The sequence below is a fragment of the Chiloscyllium plagiosum genome, unplaced genomic scaffold (assembly GCF_037043375.1).
Source record: "Chiloscyllium plagiosum isolate Xiang-an unplaced genomic scaffold, Cpla_swu_hap1 HiC_scaffold_16, whole genome shotgun sequence".
Classification (NCBI taxonomy): Eukaryota; Metazoa; Chordata; class Chondrichthyes; order Orectolobiformes; family Hemiscylliidae; genus Chiloscyllium; species Chiloscyllium plagiosum.
In genome coordinates, this window is record NW_028270154.1 from 31,990,219 (window position 1) to 32,016,672 (window position 26,454).

At 38.0% G+C, this 26,454-nt stretch overlaps 1 protein-coding gene across 1 annotated transcript in view; it reads left to right on the forward strand.

Moving 5' to 3' along the window:
- LOC122556575 (uncharacterized) overlaps positions 1-13,223 on the forward strand; it is a 78,928-nt gene extending 65,705 nt beyond the window's left edge. The window contains exons 11-13 of the mRNA XM_043703398.2: positions 4,009-4,080; positions 8,458-8,584; positions 12,934-13,223. Of these exons, the coding sequence (XP_043559333.1) occupies positions 4,009-4,080; positions 8,458-8,584; positions 12,934-12,959 (225 nt within the window). The 3' untranslated portion in view covers positions 12,960-13,223. The remainder of the gene's footprint in view (positions 1-4,008; positions 4,081-8,457; positions 8,585-12,933) is intronic.
- The last annotated feature ends 13,231 nt before the right edge of the window (positions 13,224-26,454 follow it).

Genomic DNA, 26,454 nt, shown 5'->3' on the forward strand with positions numbered 1-26,454 from the left:
GGTCTTTGAGAAAGTTCCAAATGTCAAACTTGAAATCTGGCTATAAGGACTTTAGATACATAGAATCAAACAGCACGGAAACAGACACTTTGGTCCATGCTGAAAATAATCCCAAACTAAACTTATCCCACCTGCTTGTTCCTGGCCTATATCCCTTCACACTTTTCCTATTCATGTACTTATTCAAGCATCTTTTAAATATTGTAATTGTGTCCACCACTTCCTCAGAAAGTTCATGCGACACACAAAAAACCCTCTGTTTAAAAAAAAATGCCCCTCACATCTCTTTCAAATCTCTCTCCTCTCAGCTTAAAAATGTGCCCCCGAGTCTTGAAATTCCCCATTCCAGGGAAAAGACACCTACCATTAGCCCTATCTATATCCCTCAAGACTTTATGAACTTCGATAAGGTCAGCTCTCAACCCCCTTTGTTCCAGTGAAAAAGAAGTCCCTTCCTTTCTTTATACATACCTGGTAAATCTCCTTTGAACTCTCTCCAACTTAATATGACATCTTAAATATTTTTTGAAAATTTAATGAAACTTATTACTGTACCCCAGTCTCTAATTTGGCAATTAGTTGTATTTAGGTTACTTTAAGTAATTCATGATGGTTGAATTAACAGCATTTTTAAAATGCTTTTTCTTACAAATAATGCTGAGCAATGAAACTTTACGAAGTTTGTACTGTCAAGTAACTCAATTAATACTTTTTATGCTGATCTATGGCAGGTTTTGCATTTGTCATTATTGCGTTTGAGCAGAAGGAAAAGAAGGGAAAGAATTACTTAACAGGTGTAATTTTAGCAATAATTGCGAATGTGCCCAATGTTTCTGTTGCTGTAGTCCAGATATTAATGCTTACTGCATCACTCTTCCTAGTGTCTGTCTGCTAAGGGCAAGTTGTTGGAATCCAGTTACCATCACTTATCTATAACCTTCTCACTGATTTATACAATTTGTGTTCTTCCTTGACCACTGATCCAGACCTCATTACTTTGTCGAGCAAAACATGAATATAAGTAGTAAACTCTAGAGATGAAGTCAGAGTGGCTATCTTTGCCTTCAGGATTACATTTGACCATAAGCAGCATCTGAAAACACTCCATAATGACATCAGTGGGAATCTTGAAAACTTGTCACTGTTGGATGATATACTTAGTACAAAGGAATATGATTGTGGTTATTGGAGTAGTTATTCTTAGTTTGTCTATTATAAGATCAGATGTGGAAAAGTTCAGTTGAAACCTTAGCATTTACAAGTTGTCAAGGAAAAAGACTGTGTCTGAATGCAGCAAGACCTGGACAACCTTTAGGCTTGTGTTGATAATTGGTGAGTAACATTTGAATGAGATAAATGTCAACTAATGATAATCTTTAACCAAGTGTGTAAACCGTCTTTCCTGATTATTCACTGGCATTACTGTTGCTGATTTCTCCCACTATTAACAACCTTGTACTGAACTATACGAACACTGGCTACAAAAGTAGGCCAGTGGCTAGGTAATAGATTACTTAAAGCCTTTTGACATCCGGAAGGTGATAGAATACATTTGCCTGGATGATTGATGCTCTGACAACACTCAAGGACATCTCAGATAAAGCAGCCCAGTTGATTGGTACCCCATCACTTGCCATTCATATTTACCTCCTGCACCATCTAGAAGATGCGGTACAATTTAAGACCGCTTTGATAAAGCATTTTTCAAACCATTGGTCTTTACCCCTAAGATGACCAGCTGCAAGAATGAGAATGGCAGGTCTGTCTGTTCCTTTTCAAATTGCATAACATTCTGACTTGAAAGAATATCACTGTTCCATCATTGTCTTTGTGCCAAAGTTCTCCAAAGAAAACTGAGACAGCTAGCATTACAGTATGTAAAGACATACAAACTGAGAATAGGAGCAGGATGAGGCCAAATAGTGGAGTAGCTCAAAGAGCTGTTTGAGATCATGGCTGATCTGATTTGTTGCCTCAGCTCCACATTTCTGTCTAATCTATTATTCTTGATTTCCTTAGATCGAACATCTATCTAAATCAACTGCAAATCCAAAGTCTCAACATCCATTCCATTCTCGGGAAGAGAATTTCATATTGTAATGACCTTCGAAGGAAGAAAATGTTCCTCTGTCTTTAATTGCTCTTAAACCATATCCTGTAGTTTTATTGTAGCCCATCCTGCCCAGGGGCACTTAAGATCTTAATATGTTTCAGTAAACTCACTTAGTATTCTGGGTGTGGTCTCAACGATGCCCTGAACAACTGTAGCAAAATATCTTGACATTTATGTTCTATTGTATTTTAATAAAGGACAGCATTCAATTTGTCTTAGCAGTCATTTGCTGTATCTGCAATTTGTGATTCATGTTCAGGACATCCAGATTGCTCTGAAAGCACAATTTTGCATTCTCCATTTAAATAAAAAAGATACCTTTCCATTCTACCTGCAAATTTGGATGTGTTAATATTCTGTAAATCTTTTGCTGATCATTTAATGTGTCTTCACCACTTTACAAATTACTTATCCTCTTCACAGTTTATTCTGTTATATATTTTGTCATCAGCAAATTTAGTTAGCATAGATCAAGTTCCTTCATCTAAATCATTGAAATAGATTATAAATAATTGAAGTCCTTGTGGCATTCCACCACTGATTTACAGTTCTCCAACCTCAGGGAGACCCATTTCCCTCTACTCTGCACCCTGCAGCCAATCAATCCTGTATGCATGATAATATGTTAGCCTGTACAAAATGAGCTGTCATGAGAGTCCAGGGCAACTCCTTCCTAACTCTGCTGCCATCTCTGCTGGGTCTGACTTGCTGGAACTAGGGGTAGTCTGAGACATTAAGATCTGATTCCACGAGTATAACTATATCTAGCTGTTGCTTGACTGGTCTGTGAGGTGGGTCTCCCAATTTTGTCACGAGTCCCAAGATTATGTTTAAAGTTTTAAGGAGGTTATTGCAGTGTCATTGTTAGCCATTGTTGTTTCTGTTACCTAGGTTGATGACAGGTGGTGCATCCAGTTTTATTCCTTTTATTGAGACACCTTAGCAGTTTGACACAACTGGATGACTTGCTTGGCCATTTCAGACAGCAGTTAAGAGTGAGTCACATAGCTATGGATCTTGAGTCACATGTAGGTCAGACCAAATAAGCGGTCGGGTGGGGGTGGGAGGGGGAAGGAGAGGAAACGATAGTTTCCTTCCCCAAAGGATAGGAGTCCACTAGATGGATATTTATGAATATTGACAGTACTTTTATGGTAATCATTAAATTTCAAATTCTATATTTTAATGTATTCAAATTGTCAATTGCTGTGGTGGAATTAAAACCTGGAACATTACTGTTGTTCTGGATTATTTGTCCAGCAACAATATACCTACACTATTGCTTCTACTAAATGCTTTCCTGTAAACTCCCTCTTGTAATTGTAGTTTTCCATAATCCCATTTACCTTTTCAATATACAAAGTATTATTAGTATGTTTACTTTGTTGAAGACAAACAAAATATCTGTAGAATGCATCTGTCATTTCCTTACTTGTCCATCATTAAATCCACAAATGCTGCTTTATAGAGGGCCAAGATTCATTGCTAGTTACCCTTTTAAAACTAAAATGTATGTTGACTCTTGAAACTATCTGCTTTTATATTTATTGCTGTCTTTCATACTTTAATATCTTTGTTCACTATTGCTATTTTTAAAACTGTTCAGTCTTCTGACTTACACTACTGTTTGCAGAATTGATTTTTAAAAGAAAATTATCTTTATCATTTTTAGTCACACAGGATGTATCCTGTGCTTCTAGATGCCTCTTTTTCCATTGGAATGTATTGTTGCAGAGTGTCACGAAATATTTGCTGTCTATTTTAAAAATAATTAGGTTTGCATGGAATATTATCGTACTTGTGATGGATCATGAAAAGATTCAGTTTGTATCACTGAACTCATAAGAACATGGACAAACCCCTATACAATAGCCAGTGTTTTTCTTCCACAACAGGCAGTAAAAACAAAGAAAACGTTTAAGCCAAAACAGACAAGCACACCAGTAGAGACATTTAAACAACCAACAGTAAGTTTACAGTTCTGTATTATTTACACTACCATATGCAATTTGTTCAAAAATCTAAAATATAAGCCTAATATTTCAATAAAAGTAAAGTACTGTGACTGCTGTAAATCTGAAATTAAAAACAGTGCTGGAGAAACTCAGCAACTCTGGCAGTATCAGTGGAGAGAGAAATAGTTTACTTTGAATCCTCCATTAATTTTTTTACAGAACTAAGTTCAGCAGACCTGAATTTCTATAGCACATTGTGTCTGATCCAAATAGTCATTTTAGAGTTATAGAAATATAGTACGGAAAGAGGCTCTTTGGCCCATTATGTCTGTAATAGTCAAAAACAATCACTTAACTACCCTAATCCCAATTTCCAGCACTTATTCCACAGCCTTTGTATGCCTTGGCTTTGGAAGTGCACATCTAAATACTTAAATGTTATGAGGGTTTCTGCCTCTACCAGCCTTTACAGGCAGTGAGTTCCAGATCCTACCACCTTCTGGAAGAAAATGTTTTACTTAACATCTCCTCTAAACCTTCTGCACATTACCTGAAATTCATGCCGCCAGGTCCCACCATCAAGGGGAATCGTTTCTTCCAGTCTGCTCTATCTATGCCCTTCATAGTTTTATGCATCTCAGGCATGACCCTCTCAATCTCCCCTGCTCTAGGGAAATAACCCCAGTCTGTCCAATCTCTTTGCCTGGGCTGAGAGTTTCAGTTATTCAATGTCCTGGAATTTTCTCTGCAACCTCTCCACTGCTATCACATTTTTCATGTAATGTGGAATCAAGAACTGCACATGATACTCTAGCTGTGACCTTACCAATATTTGAAACAACAGTTCTAGCATAACTCTCTGATTTTAAACTCCATGCCTCAACTAGTAAAGGTAAGCACAGCATATACTACTTTTACCACTTTCTCCAACTGTCCTGATACCTTAATGGACTGGTGTAAATGCACACCCATCTGACCAGCCAGTCTATATCCTCTTGTAGTCTAAGGTTATCCTCACTATTTACCACCCACCTTACTGATCAACCCTCCCTCATTTAAGTCTAAACCATTAATGTAACCCGAAAACAGCAAGGCACTAACACGAATCCCTGCAGAATTCCCATGGATGTCAGCTTCCAGTCACACATACAGTTCATGACCATCACCCTCTGCTTCCTGCCATTCAGCCAATTCTGGATTCAATTTGCCAAATTTCCTTGGATCTCATTGTCTCTGACCTTTGCTATCAATCTCCCATGTGGGACCTTATCAAAGTCCAAGTACACTATATTGAATGCACTCTCCTCAACACACTTGATCACCTCTTCAAAAAAATGTGATCAAGTTGGTCACATATAACCTCCCTTTAACAAAACCATGTTTACTGTTCTTGATTAAGCTCTGCCTCTTCAAATGCAGATTCATTCAGTCCCTGGAATTGCTTCCAATAGTTTCCCCACCACAAAGGTTTCACTGACCAGCCTGGAGTTTCCTGGTTTATGCCTTGCTCCCTCCTTGAATAAAGATACCATGCTGCAGATTATCCTCCAGTCTTCTGGCACCCTATGTGTGGCCAGAGAGGAACTGAAAATTTTTGAAAGTATCCCTTCTATTTCTTCCCTTGCCTCACTCAAGATAAATTTCCAAGGCCAAATAAAATATATCTACATTTTAGCCTGCTAGATTACTCAGAACCTCTCCTCTTTTATTCTAATTTCTTTAAGTATATCAGAGTCCTCTTTACTGATTTCTATACCCATATCATCCCTCTCACTAGTGAACATTGACCCAAAGTATTCATGTAGAACCCTACCTACATCCTCTGACTCCATGCAGAAATTATCCTTGTGGTTCTTAATAGGTCCTACTCTCTTTTTTTTCTCCCCATTATCCTTTTTACCTGTAATGTATCTATAAAACAACTTACGATTTTCCTTTGTTTTACCAGCCAGTATCCTTTCAGATTCCATTTTAGCTCTTCTACCTGCTCTTTTAAGTTCTCTCTTGCACATTCTTGACTCCTCCAAGGCTTCTGCTGCTTTGAACCCTTGGTATCTGCCATCAGCCTGGCTTTTATGTTTCATCCAATGTTGTCTATCCCTTGCTATCCAAAGTTTACGGCATTTGATGGTCCCACCCCTTGTCTTTATTGAGACACATTGGCTCTATGCTCTCCATATTTCCTCCTTGAATATATCTCACTGTTCTGTGACAGATTTACCTGAAAGTATCTATTCTCAGTCTACTCAGAGCCAAATTCTATCTGGTCTTATTAAAATCAGCTTTCCCTCAGTTGAGAACTTCTAATTCCAGGTCTATCCTTGTCCCCTTCAATTTAATGAATTTAATTTTTAAATTGTTTAAAAAAAAAATTAATGAATAACTTATGTAAACTGGATCATGATAGAATAGTTTCACAACCCTGAGTGTGGGATATCATTTAATAGGATATTAGGTACCCATAACTGCATGCAATTGGATAACTGCCACTAACCTATATGTGCCGAAATAATTTAACTGTAAACACATAATTAAGAATCTTGCTGGCTATTCCACTTACAGTTGGTGCTCAATCACCTTCCTGATCTGCAGAAATGTGATGAGACTAGACAATAGACAATAAGTGCAGGAGTAGGCCATTCTACCCTTCGAACTTGCACCACCATTCAATATGATCATGGCTGATCACTCCTAATCCGTATCCTCTTCCTGCCTTATCTCCATAACCCTCCATAACTAAATTTTCTTTGTTCACTGGTTTAAACATATGCAGGGAGAATCACACATACCTGAAAATGCATTCCCACAATGAATGAATTCCCCAAAAAATGCTAAATCAGATTCACTGGACCTGAAATGTTAACTCTGCTTGCTTACCATAGTTGCTGCCAGACCTGCTGAGTTTCTCCAGCAATTTTTGTAACAAATTCCACTAACTGATTACACATGGTAACAGTTATACAGTTACAGTTGTTTGTTGCAGTTAGGGGAGAAAGTGAAGACTGCAGATGCTGGAGATCAGAGCTGAAAATGTGTTGCTGGAAAAGAGCAGCAGGTCAGGCAGCATCCAAGGAACAGGAGAATCGACGTTTTGGACATAAGCCCTTCTTCAGGAATTTGCAGTTAACCAATCATGCGTATCTGTTACCCAGTTTTATAATTGCACGCTGTTTTAAAACAATATTACCACAATCCAGTTACATACATTTATTCATTAGTTTCTTATAAATCACATCACTACCCCTATGTGCTGGCTAGACAGTGATAACATACTGGTCTTAACCAGTTCCCTCAACGTCTGAACTTTTCTTGTATTTTACCCCTTTTTGTTGTCCAGATGATGTTTGATGTGACTGTTTGGCAATATAATCTGGAAACACATAGATGAGAGAGAATATGCTTCTGAGGGTATAGAATCTTGGATAATTCTAATGATAACATTGTGGAAGTGGCAGAAGTCATTGCAGATGATCCTTTGGCTTTAACTTTTTAGATGGGAGTGGGACTGGGTAAAGGCAGTTCCAGGACAGTTGAGGAAATTGTTTGCAAGGATAATTGTAGGTGAACATACTTTGAGGAGACATTTTATCTCTATACATTACTTGAATCAAATAGCTCCTCGCCTTTCTGTACAGTTTGAAAATCACTGCAAAATTTTAAACTAATTGAAACCTTTACGCAAAGGGAATAATTGATTTATTTTTAATAAACAGTTTGTAGATTATATTTGTAGTAAACACTTTTGAAATGTAGAAATGACTGAATATATGCAAAAGGTAAGTCGGTGGTTAAGAGAAAATAACAGCATTTTGGGTATAGGTCCTGCTACATAGTTTAACAATGGAATATTATTTTTCAATGCTAAGTAACCTCCCCCTTCCAACATTAGTGATGTTCTTAATTGTATAAATCCTTCCTTCCTATTTGTGTAATTTAACTCTCGTGCTCCAAACATCTGCATTTGAGGGGGAAAAAAGTTCTATTCATGCCTCAAATTGAACATTTAAAAAATCCATCCCATGAGTTATGCTTGATTGCATGGAAAGGAGGAGGGGAAAAAAACATATTGCATTAGGCAGTAGCTTATTTTGAGACACTTCCTATTTATTCAGCATACTTATTTTTGTTTAAGGTTGTACATATCATTAAAGTACAAGTCCATTGAAAGAAGAAAATGAAAAAAATACAAGTTAATGTCAATCAAAGCAAGAGATTTTTAGGTGATGCAGTGTATTGCACAGTACCACAGTTAGCCTATGTCATACAAAACTAAAGTTCTTGTAACAAATGACAATACTTTGATCAGCAACATAATTACTTTGGGTAAATTGCTTTTGGACATTTGAAAGTGACTTGGAAAATCTTTTTCATTCTTTTTATTCTTGCTAGAAACTGAAACAACAAGATGAAGTACCGATTTGTAGCATCATCCTTGCTCCAGTGTGCGACCGACCATCTGATGCTTTACAGTGTGAACAAGTGAAACATTGGACATCGTTGGAAAATGCGCCTATAGGTAAGTGACTGAAATGTCTAGTTTTGCTCTGCCTATTTATCCAAGGTTATTCGTATACCTGCTATAAATCAATCTAATGGAATTCATAATGGTTAAAGTCAATTATTTCAATTCTAACACTTTTTCAAACGTTTTAGGTGCATGAGCATCATATGCCATAATGCCTGGTAAGCCTTTCCATTTGGGTCTCCGGTTGAAAAATAAAATTAACTGGTAGTAACTCCACAGTTAATGCCATGGCAATCTGATAGCATACATTGAACACATAATTGAGAGGAGTTAACCTATGATTTTGGTATTGAATTCTAAATGCAGCAACATGTTGATATTTGATAAACCTTTTTGGTTATTTTAATGTTATCTTACCTGAGATTATTTTGACATTTGTAACTTGAATTACTCTTGTATAGAGTCCAACTCCTGCACGGAGTTTTTTAAAATGTAGAATCATGGACATATACAGCACGGAAACACATCCTTCAGTCTAACTGCTGACCAGCTATCCTAAATTAATCTAGTCGCATTTGCCCATAACTGTAAACCATTTCAGCAAGTATAAGGTAATTTCTAAAACAAATAGCAAACACTCATTAGTAATTGCTTTTAGGTAGTGGAATTATCTGTAGAAGATTTTACAGCAATGGTTGAAAACAAAATGGCATAACTTTACATGCTTCCTTTTATTAAATGAGATCTAAACTTTGAGCAATCATAAACAATATACTACCAGAGGCTAGCAAACCTTTGTAGTCAAATTAGTTTATTTCATTAAACTGTGCTTTGAATATTGTTTCTAGTTAGTATTTAGCAAACACTTTTGTTTTAGTGAATCAAAACTTTTCACTTTGGAAACCTATTCATCTGTAAAAATAGACCAAGGCATATAACACAGAATTTATTAAGAGCCTGACCTAGATTTGTCTGTGCATAGAATTTTAAAAATTGAATTAGAAGCCTGCCTCCTGAACTAAGGAGAAAGCAGTTCCTATCTACTGGATCCAACGACTATAATTTCCCCTCATGATGTTGGATAGGAAGGACAGGAAAAAACCAATATGCCAGACCGACAAACTATCCACACTCGTTTATCAATTTGAGGGTGTATTTTGATCAGCAATAATTTTTGCAAGATTGAGGGGTTCTGTTAGGGCAGGATTGATCTCTTGGCTGCACCCCTGCAACCCTCAACCCACGAATTCTTTCTCCTCTCAATGTTAATCTTATTTATGAACGTTATTGCTACCTTTTGTTACAACATTTATAATTGCTCTTTGAAAGTTTTGAGAAGATTTGTAGCTCAGGTTGAGTTTCTGGACATAGGTTTACTCGCTGAGCTGGAAGGTTCATTTCCAGATGTTTCGTTACCCTACTAGGTAACATTTTCAGTGGGCCTTCTGGCAATTCCTGCTTTCTCTTTATGTTTGGGTTTCTTTTGTTGATGTCATTTCCTGTTCTTTTTCACAGGGGGTAGTAGATGGGGTCTAACTTAATGTGTTTGTTGATAGAATTCCAGTTGAAATGCCATGCTTCTGGGAATTCTCATGCGTGTCTCCGTTTGGCTTGGCCTAGGATGGATGTGTTGACCCAGTCGAAGTGGTGTCCTTCCTTATCTGTATGTAAGGATACTAAAACACGACATTGGACAAACAGGCAGAAAACTAGCCACCAGGATCCATGAACATCAACTAGTCACAAAACGACATGATCCCCTCTCACTAGTTAGACATTGAGTTAGACCCCATCTACCACCCCCTGAGAAAAAGAACAGAAAATGACATCACCAACCCAACGGAACCCAAACATTTAATAGAAAGCTTCACCTGGAGGCCCACTGAAGATGTTACCGAGTAAGATGATGAAATGTCTGGAAATGTACCTTCCAGCTCAGTGAGCAAACCTACATCCATAATTGCTCTTTCCTTCAGTCTTAAGTTTGCAGAATGGTATAACCATTAAACCTGGTAGTGGAGGGGGTGCAGAAGGAAGCTCAGAGTTGAGATTTGACAACTTTTGAATAATATTTTGTATCTGTCTTCATTGAATTTTAAAAGAAATGACAGCAAAGATAGAGGATGCATTGGTGGTAATCTTCCAAGATTTCCTAGATTCTGGAAATGTCCCATTAGATAGAAAACCAAAGTAAGTAGTACCCTTATTAAAGAAAGTGAGACAGAAAGCAAAAAAATCTGTAGGCAAGTTGGTCTAACATCTATCACTGGAAAACATCAGAATCCGTTGTTAAGGAAGGAGTAGCAAGACATACAGAAAATCATTTGTACAATCTAGCATTCAGCATGTGAAATGGAATAGTTTTTGACAAATTGATTCAAGTTCCCTGAGGACAGATAAATTGCATTTGTGGCTATCCTTTTAATCACCAAAAGGCGTGTGGTTGGGTACCACGAAAGAATATTACACAAGATAATAGCATATTGTAAAGAAAAATATAACAAACTAGAAATTGAAAAAAATAACCTGAGCTTTTCCAGTATTTTATTGTAATTTTATATGGGCATTAGCGGAAGTAAAATAGTAGCATCAATAGAGAATTGGCTAACTAGCATGAAATAGAAGAGATTCATCATTTTCAGGTTGGCAAACTGACTAATGGGGTGCTACTGGGATATCAATTATTTCAAATTTATATCAGTGAATTAGATTAAGGGACCAAGTAGCTAAACTATTGAGTGATACAAATATAAGTATCAAATATAATTAGGAAGGCAAATAAAATGTTGGCCTTTATTGCAAGAATGCACTATAAAAGTAAAGTCTTACTGTAACTTTGCTAGGTATTGTGAGACAGTAGCTCAAGTGCTGTATATTGGCCTCTTTTTAAAGGAGAGGTTTACTTGCATTAAGGCAGTTCAGAAAGGCTTCCCTCTATTTCCTGAGATGGAGGGGTTGCCATCTGAGAGAAGTTGTACAAATTGGACTCATAGTAGTTTAGAAGAATGAGAAATTATCTTATTGTAATGTAAGGTTTTGAGAGAGCTTGATTTGGGGAAACTAGAACTAAGGCATACACTTCAAAATTTACAAGTCTCCCATTTTGAGATGGTGGTGAGTAGGGTTTTCATCTGAGGGTTGTTAGTCTTTCAAGTTCTTGACTGTGGAGTGGAGCTGAAGATGGTGGGCCAAGGACACAACCCTAACAACATTTTGCAGTGATCGCCTGGGACTGAGATGATTCCTCAACATCTGCAGCCGTCATCCTTTTGTATTGGGCGTGACTGCAACCAGTGCAGAGTTTCCCTCTATTTCCGTAATTTCAATTTTGCCAAGGCTCCTTTATATTTATTCAGTATGGGGTGTGGTGCGGCCAGCAAGCCTGAAATATTTTGCTCATCCCTAATTAATCTTAAAGTCATTGGTTCACTAGGCCATTTCAATGGGCAGTCAATTGCATTGCTGTGGATCTGGAATTACATGTAGGCCATACCAGGTAACACTGAAGGGCATTAATGATCCAGATGAATTTTTACAACAACAGACAATGGTTACATGGTTGGCATTAGGTTAACTTTTTAATTTCAGAATTTTTCTTAACTGAATTCAAATTTTACTCACTGATGAGATTTGAACCTAAGTTCATGAGATGTTAGCATGGGTCTCTGGATAACTATCTAATTATATTAACACCATGGAACAGTTTCTCTTTAATACCACCCTTGGCTAAAAGATGTTGTATTGTTTGGGATGGTCACACATGCCTCCCCTGCGGAGTTCAACACTTTTGTCTGTGATTTGACCAAGGCTGTGAGGTGGTCAGGAAATTTGAGGCACAGCAGAATTGAGTATTGGTGAGCAGATTATTACAGTGTAAATGTTGCTTGAAAGCACTGACCATTTCATTACTTTGGCATCAGAAGTAGACTGATGGTATCCTGCCACTTTCCCAGCTCACGCTTTCCCCGCAACACCCCTCACCCTGCTGCCTCTGGAATTAAGTCAATGGTGGGATTGATCAAAGGGCTGTTGGCAAATGAGAAACCTGATCGCCTCTGGCCAGAAGCAGGACATCTGCCCTGCATCAGGAGTGTGAAAGGAAATTGCCCTTCGTGCAACCCAGAGGCCCATTAAAACCAAACTGATTGCTTGATTAGGATTAAACAATAATAAAGCCTTTGGAAATGGCCACACCAGGGTTGCTATAAATCCACCAATGAAAGGACTGGCCAAACTATAAACTTCCATCCAGAGTTGATGTTTCAGGTGGTCATGGACTTGGAATTTAACTCAATTTTTGTTTCTCAGCATGATCTGCTGAGTATTTCCAGATGCTATGTTGATTTAGTTAAAATATCTTGTACCTTTTCTCAGTCTAATTTTGTTTCTTTCTGTTGCAGACATTATTATTGATCTATCTAAGTAAGTGTACCTGCTCAAGATGTTGGAAAAATCTGTTGTATCTGCTGAATTCTGGAATTGCTTTCAAATGAATTGTCTAGCAATTAAAATAATTAACTATTTAATTTAACCATGGAATTTAAAAAAAAATGCAACTATCTGGTTAGTTGTGTGGTACAAAGGTTATCTAGTAAATGTTTACTTATGTAATTAAAATGTTCATTAAATCTTCAATTTTTGTATTGAAAAAGTGTAATTCTTTGTCAATGTTTGAAACCGGTAGCTTCAAATTAAGTATTGTAAAGATTTATTTTTTTCTGAAGGAGGCCTCGGCTGATGAAGTTTAGGTAAATGGCAATAGGTCATGTGATGCTGTATTCAGTGCTGTTTTTGAGAACAAAAGATATGACCACCCAATCGTTAATTGGTCTTAATGTTTCCGTCTTTTAACCACTGAAATGTCTGATAATCTGTACTTTATTGTATTGCTACTCAACAAGGTACTAACATGAGAATAAGGGTGACTGTCCCATCCTATAAAACGTTTAGACCTCATGCAAAAGCAGCTGTTCAGTTTGTCGAATTGCATTCACACCATAGTTCAGATTGATATTACTAGGTAAAATAGATCACGTATATAAACCTATATCACGTCATTCTGGATGAGTCTTGTAAGTAACACATGTGGTATTATGTATATTGTTGTGGTATGTGCTGATCCTTGCATTACTAATGGCTCTTGCCTAATTAACTATTGCAAAGAAACATTAAGGCAATACGCTCTCCTGATTAATTTATTTGGAAAACATTTTGTTTCATTTTCAAAGTTTCTTCATACTGAAAAGTAGCAATGTAACTCCTCTTCGAGAACGGAAAGAGGCAGGAAATTATATACCATTTAGCTTAACATATAATGTGAGAAAGATGTTAGAACCTATCATTACGAAAGTTATAGTTGGGCACTTAAAAATGCAAAGTGATCCGGAAGCTTTTACGACATGGAGTAAACCCTCCTGCTTAATTTAAACCAGCAACACAGAAAAGATTTATCTCCTGCAGTAATCTGTGAAAATTTGAGAGGCCAACTTTATTTCTTAAAGTATAACAGAGAAAAATGAGCTAACCACTGTTTACAACTCTTTCCTCTAACCTAACTTTTACTTTCCCCTCGACAATACTGGTCCGATAAAAACACCGATTAAGGTTTATTAAACAAAACTTCTTATCTTAAAACAAGGCAGCTTTTGGTTCTTCTCTGTATTCCTGTCTTCTTGGGGAATCTGCTTCACAGGTTACTGATTGAAGATATTTTTAAGAGAGCTATTTTTCGGGCAGTCTTTACATGCTGGTGTCTTGGCAGTTCTCCACCCAACTATTCAATTTTCCCCATTCTTATACCCCAAAGCATCAGATTGTTTCATTGGCTTTTAAGATTGTCAGTATACTAAATTTAAACTGGATTGGAGATTGGTATTTTTTTGGGGGTATAATTTAAACTGATTGGCCTAATTCGAATCTGTTTTTGTCTCCAGGCAGTCAGTCGCTCTAACTGCTGAACCACATTCTACATTATATCTTGTTGAGGATATTTGGTGCTGTCAGGTAGTTCTACTAGCTTTTAACTTTCTTAAAGATACAGTATACCCACATCTTCATAACACTTTCATGAAAAGGAAGTCTTGTTTAAGCAATTTATTGGATTTATATTAAAGGTGTGATGTGCTGTGGATCAAAGCAGGGGTCAGTGGATTCACTACATTTGGATTTCCAGAGGGCATTTGACAAGATGCCACATAGGTTATTGTGCAGATTAGAAGCTCATGGTATAGGGGGGTAAAGCACTAGCATGGATAGGAGATTGGCTGGCAGAAAATGGTGTGCGCACAAATGGATCGTTTTCTGATTATCAGCTTATGATGAATAGCATCCTGTAAGAATCAGTTGGGGCCTCAGCCTTTTACCATTTGGATAAGTTTAGATGAGAGTGAAGACAAAGTAGCTAAACTTAGAGCTGACATAAAGCTAAGTAGAAAGGTATGTTGTGATGAGGGCAAATGGATTGTTGCAGGATGTAATTATGATGACTGAGTAGGCAAGCATCTGGCAGTTAGAATATAAACTATTCACTTTTTGTGAGAATAAAAAGACAAAGTAATGCGTAAATGAGGAATGGTTGCAAAATGCCATTGGTAGAGGGATCTAGGTTTTCCAGTGCATGAATCACAAAGATTTTGGGTTGGCGATGTCATTTTCTGTGGTGATGTTATATCCTGTGAAGTCACTTCCTGTTCCTTTTCTCAGGGGGTGGTAGATGGGGTCTAACTCGATGTGTTTGTTTGTTAGAATTCTGGTTGGAATGCCATCCTTTTAGGAATTCTCGTGCGTGTCTTTGTTTGGCTTGTCCTAGGATGTGTTGTCCCAGTCGAATTGGTGTCCTTCCTCATCCATATGTGAGGATACTAGTGAGAGAGGGTCATGTCTTTTTGTGGCTAGTTGCTGTTCATGTATCCTGGGGGCTGGGAACAGGAAGTGACTTCACAGGGAATGACATCACCAACCCAAAGAAACCCAAACACAAATAGAAAGCAGGAATTTTCAGCATTGCTTTGTCTGAGGCCCTCTAAAGATGTTACCTAGTAAGGTAATGAAACATCTGGAAATGAACCTTGCAGCTCAAGGAGCAAACATACATCGAAAACCTCAACCTGAGCTACAAATCTTCTCAAAACTTGCTAAGCATATAATTAGAAATGTAGTTGTTCTTAATTAAGTATTTAAATAAATATAAATATGCAATTTCCATCTTGTATAAACTGCTATCCTGTTTCCTTATTTAAGGAACGATGTAAATGAATAGGAAGTGGTTAAAGGGAGGTTTACTAAATTGGTAGTTAGAATGAGTCTGTATAAACTGGTAGACGAACTTTTGTTATAGAGTGATAAGAGTTGTACAACATGGAAACAGACCCTTTGGTCCAACTCATCTGTGCCGACCAGATATGCTAAACTAACCTAGTTCCATTTGCCATCACTTTTCCCATATCCCCCTCAACCTTTCCTATTCATGTATTCATCCAAATGCTTTTCGAATTTTGTAATTGTACCTGCCTCCACCACTTCTCTTGCAGCTCATTCCATACACTCATGACACTCTGCATGAAAAAAATTGCCCCTCAGGTCTCTCTCTTAAAACTTTTCCCTCTCACCTTAAACCTATGACTTCTAGTTTTTAAAATATGTTATGATTTATTCTATTGGCGTATGATGTATAATTATTTTCTCATGGTTAGAACACGTAACCACTCAGGAAACCCTGAGATGTATTTCAATCTAACACAAATGCACGTTTTAAGAAATCCATAAATAATATCTATACTTACATTTTTGTGAGAGCTGCTTGATGTTTAGATTTAGAGCATGTTAGCTAGTTCAGTTGGCTCGACAGTTATTTGATTCAGTGTAACGCCAATAGCATGGATTCAATTCCCACGCTGGTTGAGGTCACCATGAAGGTTCCACCTTCTTGACCTTGCCCCTTTTCTAAGATATGACCCCCAGTTTAAACTGCCCATCAGTTGACTTTCTACATTGAGAGAGCAGCTCTAAGGTCTGTTGGGGCAATGGCAATTTTATAAGATTGAGTTGTTTTCCCCTCAAGCAGAACTTCCAAGAATTTATTTATATATACTTATGGATACTTAAAAACTTCAACATCCAAAATATTAATAAAATGTTACTGAGTTTGGGATGTGAACGTTCGTAAAGATATTCCTGAAGCTGCAAAGATTTGTGATGTGCCTATAAAGCTGATCTAAGGGGCGTTAAAAAGCAGAACCAAAAATATATCATAAGATAAGTAGATATGTAGTAAGTGTATAGAAACTGCTTGAAGTACACTTTATTATACAGTACGACTTTAAAAAACCAATACTGAAAGCAATGTTTGTCTTTCATTTTATATGACTAAAACATCATAAATGTTTGTTTTATTTAAAGAGTGAAGGCTGCACCTAAAGGTAAATAATGCACCTATTCCTTCATTGCTGAGAAATTGAATGTGAAATGAAACACGTATGGTGTGTAACTTATAATCAAATTACACCACTTTAATGGAATTGAAATCTTTTGCCTGTAGTTTGGATGGATGCTAGCTGTTTGGAAGCATTTATTTCTTTATCTACTCCACAAGTTTTTTATTTCAAGTCTGTGTGTCAAACTTGAAAACCAGGATGATCATTGAAGTCAAATCAATCCCTTTGATTACAGGAGAAAATAGATACAAGTGTATGAATAATTTCAGCCTTTGTAAATTTGCACTAAAGCATTTTGAGTCTTCGCTTCAGGTTTAAGGGGGATGGAATCAGTATAATCAGACATGGTAGCAATGTAGAACAGGTGGAGGAATTGCATTACTGATTAAGGAGAATATCACAGCTGTACTAAGAGAGGACACCTTTAAGGGTTCATCCACTGAGGCAATTTGGGTAGAACTTGTGAATAAGAAAATTGCAGTCACCAGGATAAGGTTATACTATAGGCCTTCCAATAGCCAGTGGGAATTAGAGGAACAGATATGTAAGCAGATCATGGAAAGATGTAAAAACAACTTGATAGTGAGTGATTTTGTTCTCACCAATATCCATTGGGACTCCCTCAGTGCCAGAGGCTTAGATGGGGCTGAATTTGTTTAGTGCATACAGAAGTGATTCTTGACATGGTATGTATTAGACCTTTATATTAGATGTAATGTAAGGGGTCATATTAGACCTAATAAGCCTAGCCAAGTGACCAAGTTTCATGGGGGAATCTTTGGGAACAATGATCATAATTCTGTAAGTTTTAAGATAGTTATAGAAAATAATATCTGGTCCTTGGGTGAAAGTGTTAAAGTGAGGGAAGGCTAATGACAACAGTATTTGGCAGGAACTGGAATAATTGCACTGGGGGCAGTTGCCTGAAGATCAATCCAGATCTGACATGTGGGGATCTTTTAAAAGTCAGTTAACTGGCGTTCAGGACCAGCATATTTCTATAAAGATGAAAGATAAAGATGGCATGATCTGGGAATCTTGGGTGATGGGAGATTGAAGTTCAGTTTTAAAAAAAAGAAAGGAAGCAGGAAACTGAAAACAACCAAGGTGTTTGAGTATAAAGGAGGCAGGAAAAAAATTATAAAGGATTCTAAGGAGAATCATTGGAGTAAGAGGGTAACGAGGGAAAGGGTAAGTCCACTCAAATAAAAAAAGGGAATGTATGTGGAACCAGAGAGATTAGTTGAGGTCCTTCTTAAAGTACTTTGTATCAATATGCACCAAGGAGAAAGACATGGGTAATGCTAAATTCAGAGATGGGTATATTGATATTCTGGAACATGTCGATATTAAGAAGAAGATGGTATGGGGTGCCTTGAAAACATTAAGGTAGATAAGTCCCCATGGCCGGATGGGATCTATCCCAGTACACTGAAGGAAGCAAGCAAGGAAGGAAGTTGGGGCCTTAACAGAGATGGGTGTATTCTCTTTAGCCACAGGCAAGGTCCTAGAAGACTGGAGAAAAGCCAAATTTAATCCTTTGTTCAAGATATGCAAAAGAAATAATCCAGGAAATTACATGCCAGTAAGCCTTATGTCTCTGGTCGGGAAATTATTGGAGAAGATTCTGAGGGTCAGGATTTTACTTGCATTTGGAGAAGAATAGACTTATCATGGAGAGTCAGTATAACTTTATGCAGGGGAAGTCTTGTCTCGCAAACCTATTGAGTTTTTTTTTGAGCAAGTGACAAAGATGATTGATGTTAAGGCAATGCATCTTGTCATGGTAGACTGGGCCAGAAGATCAAATCGCATGTAATCCATGGTGAGTTGGATACAAAATTGGCTTGGCTATAGAAGACACGGTCATTGTGGACTGGTGTTTTTCTGACTGGAAGTCTGTAATCAGTGCTGTGACCTCTGTTGTTTGCAAATATATACAAATTAGTAGGGAAAGATTCCTAATGAAGGACTTATGTCCGAAATGTTGATTCTCCTGCTCCTCGGATGCTGTCTGACCTGTTCTTTTCCAGCACTACACTCTTGAATATATACAAATTATATGGATAAAAATGTCATTGGTCTGATTAGTAAGTTGGCAGAAGACGTGAAAGTTGGTGGAAATGTGGATAGTGAGGAAGGATATCAAAGGATGCAGCAGGACATCGATCATCTGGAAAGTTGGGTGGAGAAATAAAAAATGGTGTTTATCCGAACAAGTGTGAGGAAATGCAGTTGTGGAGGTCAGGTTCAAGAGGGAAGTATATTGTAACTGGCTATACCCTTGGGAGCACTGATATACAGAGAGCTCTTGGAATTTAAGTCCATAGTTTCTTGAAAGTGGCAAAACAAATGTATATGGTGGTAAGGAAGGCATATGGCATGTTTGCTTTCATTGATCAGGGCTTTCAGTATAAATGTTGACACGTGCAAAAGTCTGGAACACACTGGCAGGGGAGGTGGTTGAAGTGTATACAATAGCAAAGCTTAAGAGACATTTAAACAGACACATGAACAGGTAGAGAATAGAGGGAATTGGGCCATTTGTAGACAGATGGGATGTGTCTAGGGTAGCATTATGGTCAGCTCAGGCCTGGTGGGCTGAAGGCCTGTTCCTATGCTGTACTGTTCTATGTTCTAGTGTATCCCTGGTTTTCACAATAGGACTGAGATGGAGCCAACTTATCTGTTCTTGATCTTTCTTTGATGTGGGTGGGGACCAAATTGAACTTGGCTGTTGAACAAGGTACAGGAAGCCTGCTGCTGATCCCTGTATGTCTGTGCCTTGCCATAATTACTTAGAGCAGGCACAAAAATAATTTCCTCAATAAGGCATTGGTGGGAAATTGTTACAAGTTCAAAAAAAGGAACAGTTTAGAAGAAAAACATTTCATTTTGAAAAATGATTAAACAGATTTAATATGTGCCATCTGGTATATATGGCAAAATCAATAATGCTATTAGTATATAAGCATTTTTGAGCAGATATGATGGGGGACTTGAATGTCGCCACACTGTGGTATTGTAAAAGGCAGAAAGGGGAAAGCGTTCCAAGATTTATTCAGGAAAATTTCCTAAAGCACTGTGTCCAGCCAAAAGAAAAGCTGTTAGACTAGGACCAAAGCTTGGTTTGTAAAACTATAGCTGAGCAATAAAGTACCTTCAAAACAGAACTAGTTCAGGCACAGTCGACATATATTCCCTCAAAAGGGAAAGGTAGAGCAAACAATCCAGTAAAAGCAGGCTGTGGCAGGAGGGGGTGGGTAAGAGACTGTCATACATCTTGTGAAATGTGCCTATGCAAAGGAAGTCTGGCGAGAGATGCAGTGGAATTTGTTGAGGTTCGTCCCAAGCAGCTCCATTATACAGGAATGTGCTCTCCAGGCTGTTGTCCAGGACACATACCAAGACAAACATTGATTGCATCTGGAGGACCATCAGCTCAACGCAAAATGCTCTTTGGTCTGCCCGAAACCTGTTAGTCTTCCAGAACAAGGAGTTGACTTCGACTGAGTGTTGCTAACTGGCACAATTCAGTGTCCAGGATTGTTTGCTGAGGAGTGCACTAAAGCTGGGGCAGCTGCTGCCAAGGCATATTGACAAAAGACCACTGTCTGAGAGCTTTCTGCCAAAGTACAATGAGGGAGTCTGTGAAGTTATCATACCCTTTTGGTGCCTGAAATACATGGAAGTAATATCTTGCTTTATTAAGATATGCCTTTGTTGTAACTTCAGAGAAGGTCAAACCCTAATGTCTTTGTGCAAAGAGTGTGCACAACGTATGTATGTAAAGACTTTCTGAATATTTTTGCAATAAAAAATGTAAGTAGCAAAGAGGAATTATGAGAAGACTGGCAATTCACATGTAAGGAATCCTAAAGGTTTCTACTGGCACATAAATAGTAAAAGATTGGCAAAAGGAAGTAGTATTGATTATGGATTGAAAAAGGTATTTACATATGAGAGTAGGGAGCACAGCTAAGGTGTTAAATGAATGCTTCTACCTTTACCAAGGGGGCAGATGCTACCGTGGCCATGGTGAAGGATGAGGAAACTCTGTCACCAGAAGGGTACAAGGTGAGGTATTGGACAAACTTTAAGTAGTTAATGGTAACAAGGCATCAGGACTGAATAAAATGCATCCAAGGATACTGGAGAAAGTGAGAATTGAAATTATGGATGCACTGCCATAGTCTTTCAGTCTGCCTGACATTTGATGTGCCAGAAGACTGGAGAATTGCAAACATCACACCCTTGATCAAATAAAGCCATAATGATAAGCCCAGCAATTAGAGGTCAGTCAGTTTAACTATGGTTATGGGGAAGCTTCTCGAAACAATAATTTGGAACAGAATAAATAGTCACATTGATGTAGGTTCAACTGCAAGAACTAGCATGGAATCCCTATTCTAAGTCACGTTCAACTAACTTGCTGGAATTCTTGATGATGTAACACTGATGGTTGAAGCATTTGATACAATACCATATAATATAGACTTGTGATCATATAGCTATACAGTATAGCTTGTAATGCAAGGTGCAGTAGCAATGTGGATACAGTATTATCTGAGTAGGAAACAGGGTCAGGTTAATGGATCGTTTTCAATTTGAAGGAAAGTTTGGAGTGGAGGTGCCCAGGGGTAGGCACTCTTGCTTTTTCTGAGCTTTGACAAAGGGTCAGTTAGACTCGAAACGTCAGCTCTTTTCTCTCCTTACAGATGCTGCCAGACCTGTTGAGATTTTCCAGCATTTTCTCTTTTGGTTTCAGATTCTAGCATCCGCAGTAATTTGCTTTCATCTTGCTTTTTCTGATATATGTAACTGATCTGGATCGTGATATGCAGGGTACAATTTCAAAGTTTGCAGAAAACATGGAAATATTGTAAATTGAATATGACAGTATAGAACTTACAAAGGGATATTGATAACTTTGTGGAGTGGGAAGAATAATGGCAGATATTAGGAGTTTTGGTCGGAAGAACATACAATAAAAAATAATGAGTGCAGGAGTAGAGGGACCTGGATATATATAGTCATTAAAGGTGGCAGGACAGATGGAGAGCACAGTTAATGAAACACATATCTTGTGCTTTATTAAATGATCATAGAATAAATGAAGGAGTATATGCTAAACTTCTATTCATCACTAGTTATATCTCGGCTGGGGTATTATGTACAGTTCTGGATGCGCTATTATAGGAAAGATATGAATGATTGAGGGTGTGCAGAAGAGATTTAAAAGAATGGCTCCAGGGATGGGAAGCTTCAGTTAGGAAGAGAGGAGAAAGCTCAGAGGAGATTTTGGTAAAAGTTTTCAAAATCATTGAATTGAATTAGTTTTTATTGTTATGTGTACTCACTCGCATGGGTAAGTGAAAAGTTTAACAGCTGCCACTTATGGTACCATCTTGGGTACCTAGGCACAGAATCTTGGTACAAAGCAGAAAAATGGAGAGCAAGTTAAGTAGTTAAACATTACAGTTCTTAGTAAAATGTAGAAAAACAAAGAAACACAGTTAATAGTTCAACATCACAGTCTGTAACACCAGACCTAATGCTGGGCTCACACTCCTCACAAAGGCTTGACCTCACCCCTACCACTGCCCCGGGTTGCCTGTTCCCGCTCTTGCCGTCGCTTGAGATGACTGCCATAAGGGACCTCTCTTGCCACCGACTCGCACTTCACATAAGGTTAGACTTTATGGCATTTAATCTGGCAGCAGCTTCTCAGGATACATCTTTCACAGGATCCGAGTTAACAGTCATGAGGAGTTTGGATAGAGTAGACGGGGAGATACTGCTCCTGCTTGTAAAAGGATTGAGAATGAAAAAGCACAGCTTTAAAGTAATTTGTAAAAGGAACACATGCCACTTGCAAGAATATGTTTGATTTGTATGAGCCTGGAACGCATTGCCTGTAAGTGTGAGGGAGGCAGGTAAAATCAAAGCATTCATGAGAGCAGTATATGATTTTTCAGAACAGGAATAATGTGCAGGGATACAGAGAGAAGGTTAGAAATTTGCAGTTCATCTCAAATTCATTTAAAGAGTCAATGCAGACACATAGGCCAAATGGCTGCCTCCTGTGCAATAACATATGTGATTTTGTGGTGAATAATGTCCACTTGAACCTCCTGTAATGCCTTGGGTAGATTCATTGCCTCAAATCTTCTTTATTGATATTCATCTAAATTACAGATACCTCGTGCGGAAGGTTGCCCCATGAAATCTAAAACAGAAATGAGGTCAGGAATGATCAGATTTAAAAAAACACTTGGGGGATGTGGACTTCACTGGCAGGAGCCCTCTCTAGTTGCCCTTGAAAATAGTGAACTTCCTCCTCTGACTGCTACAAACTGTGTTGTGGGTTGACCCACAATGCCATTAGGGAGGGAACTTCAGGGTTTTGACCCAAAGGCACTGAAGGAGTGGTGGTATATTTCCAAGTCAGGATGGTGAATGACTTGGAGGGAATTTACAGTTGGTGGTGTTCCCATGCATCATCTGCCCTTGTCTTAGATGGAATTAGTTTTAGCTTTGGAAGATGTTGGTCAAAAGCCTTGGTGAATAGCTAGAGTGCATCTTGTGTATATTGCTGCAACTGAGGTTGTAGAGGGAGTATGTTGTGGCAATCAAGCAAACTACTTTTGCTCAATGGTGTCAACCTTCATGACTGTTGGATCTGCATTTATCTAGGCAAATGGAGTATTCTATCACACATTCTTGAGTTGTGCCATGTAGATTGTGGATAGGCTTCAGAGAGTCTGGAGATGAGTTACTTGCTACATGATTACGAGTCTTTGACTTATTCTTGTAGCCACTGCATTTATGTGGCTCGTCTAGTTCAGTTTCTAGTCAACAGTACTTGCCAAGATGTTGAAAGTGGAGGATTCAGTGACAGCAGCGCCATTAAATGTCAATGGTTAGATTCTCTCTTGTTGGAGATGATCATTGACTAGCATTTGTGTGGTGTTAATGCCACTTTTCAGCTGTAGACTGGATTTTGTCTAGCTATATGTCAAAGTTGTAGTTACACTGGTACAGCTTAGCTTTGGGTGCGGCAAGTTCTGGAACACAAGTCTTCAGTACTATTGCCAGAATGCTGTCAGGACTGTTGCAATATCCAGTGCCTCCAACCATTTCTTGATATGATTGTTGGTGTACAACTTATAAAAACAACTTGTTTGCTGTTCTTCGGAACAATCTTTTATAGCCTAATGCACAGAGCTTATCTTATGATTATGCTCTAATTATAAAGTAATAGTAGTAACATTGGTAGGAATGATGCTCTCTCCAGAATACTTGCTCTATGCTTGCATTTGATATCTACATCAAAAACTCCGTGTTCCCTGATGTGTTCTCTTCGGCTAATGGTAAGTAACAGATTGAGTATTGCAGATTCAATTCACCTGAAAGCGTGAAACAGATTTTTAAAAGGTTTAGACTACTAACTTTTCAATTACAGATAACCATATATGCAACCTCGCATTTGCATTGCTAAACTATATATGGCAGTCAGTCATGTGGTTTATGTCCTGACAATTAATTCAGTAGCATATCAAGCTCTTTAAAAATGTTTTTCAAGCAATAATACATTCCCTATTCCCAAGATAAAATAACATACTGTGACTGTCTGTGGACTTCAATGTAGTAGCAAAACTATTTACACAATAAATAAAAAATTTTAGTTGTCTAAAAGTCTCTGTGTAAGTTGCAGGTGGTTTGATAATCCTTTTTGGATCTTGTTGTGACATAACCTTCCAGAAATTTAGACTTCTTGCTTGGATGTTTTAGATTTGTAGGTTTGTTGGACTCTTGCAAGATAACATGTTGATTTTTTTGGCCTGATGATCATCCACACCTTCTTTATCCAAGCTTATTTTTGTGTGTTGTGCACAACTGGAGCATTGTACAGTTCCCTAATGTAGCTTCTGTTTTTCCCCAATGTTTCCATAATTGGTGTTGTGATTTTGTAAAATCAGGGTCCCTGGTCATTTTGGATACCTCTGCAGGTATGCCTCTTAACGGGGAACATTGTTGCCTGTTAAGGATGTATGACTTTGACCACCTTTCCTATACGCAGATTCAGCAGTTTCACCTCTGCATGTCAATCCTGCACCATCTTAATTCTTTCTCGCTATTGAAAAGTTTGCGCACTATTAGGTGATGGTTTGATATAGTTCTCCTAACTAGTCTTCCAAATATGTTGGTGTCAGTTAGCCCATGTCCAGAGGCCTATGCTGGCAAATGGGATTAGAAGAATTTGGGATATCTGGTTGGCATGGACGAGTTGGACCGAAGGGTCTGTTTCTGTGCTGTACATCTCTAGGGCTCTATGTCGAAGTCAGATCCCTGCATTTCTCTTATAAGATGTTATATTCTACATGATGCAGGGAACAATTTTGAATAGTTTGTTATTGCTTTCCAGATAGGGGCAAGTATTGCATGCTGTATATTGGAATAATGGGATTGCACTTGTGATAGATTTTTGGGATCCAAATTCAATTGGTTTAATATGATACATTCCCAGCCCTTCCTGAGATGCATCAGCTTCCAGGATTGTCATCTCTCTTGGGTTGTAGAACTGTAGGATGTATGTTTTTGCTGACAACACTTGCTTGAGTGAATCAAAAAGCTGTTGATGGTCCTCCTGCCATACATATGGTAAATTTTTCATTAAGATCTCTGAATGACGATGTTGTGTCAAAAAAATTGATAAGGTATTAGGAAGTTCAAAAATCTGAGATGTCCTCCACCTTCATCTTTGTCTGGATCAGGGTCGATCCCACAACATCAATAGATTCAGCCAAAAATCATGACTTGGCCTTCATTCATCGAGCATTTGTTAACGTTTTGAGTCCAGTGACCCTTCAGAATTCTTAACTTTCTCTTGTGTGTGATCGTTGCATAATCTGGGAGAGCTAGAAGTGAGGTGCAATGCAGCATCACCTTTGAAGTTTTGCTGGGTATAATTGTTTATGTCCTGGACTGACTCAATGGTGAGCATTCTTGGTCTCTTCTGCAATTGGTATCTCAGTGAGGGATCACAATATTGTGATCCATGCACACCAGTAAGCCTGCTATTGCTGGTCCACTTGTGTCAATATAGAATATTTATGGTATCTGTGAAGAATTATCATAGTTGTATTTCATTGTGAATGTACCAATGTAAGCAATGTCCACTGTCTGGTTAATTTTGCTATTCTTGTTGTCATCAGTTTCGAGTGTTTCAGCTCTATATCTTTTAAGATTCTGACTGGTTCGGTGTTTGCACTAGATCTCATGTCAAATTTGGTCAGGAGTGTGTATTTACCAATTTGTTTTCAACATATTATGATAATAGAGGAAAAGCTTCTATTTGTTTTACATTGAACAGGACACATTGTGTACCCTTCTGGTCAAGGATTCTTCAACTCTGAATCTTTATTCGTGCATTAGGTTATGTTCATGCAGGTCCCTGGCACATTTCCTGTTGTTTGCTTTTTGCTA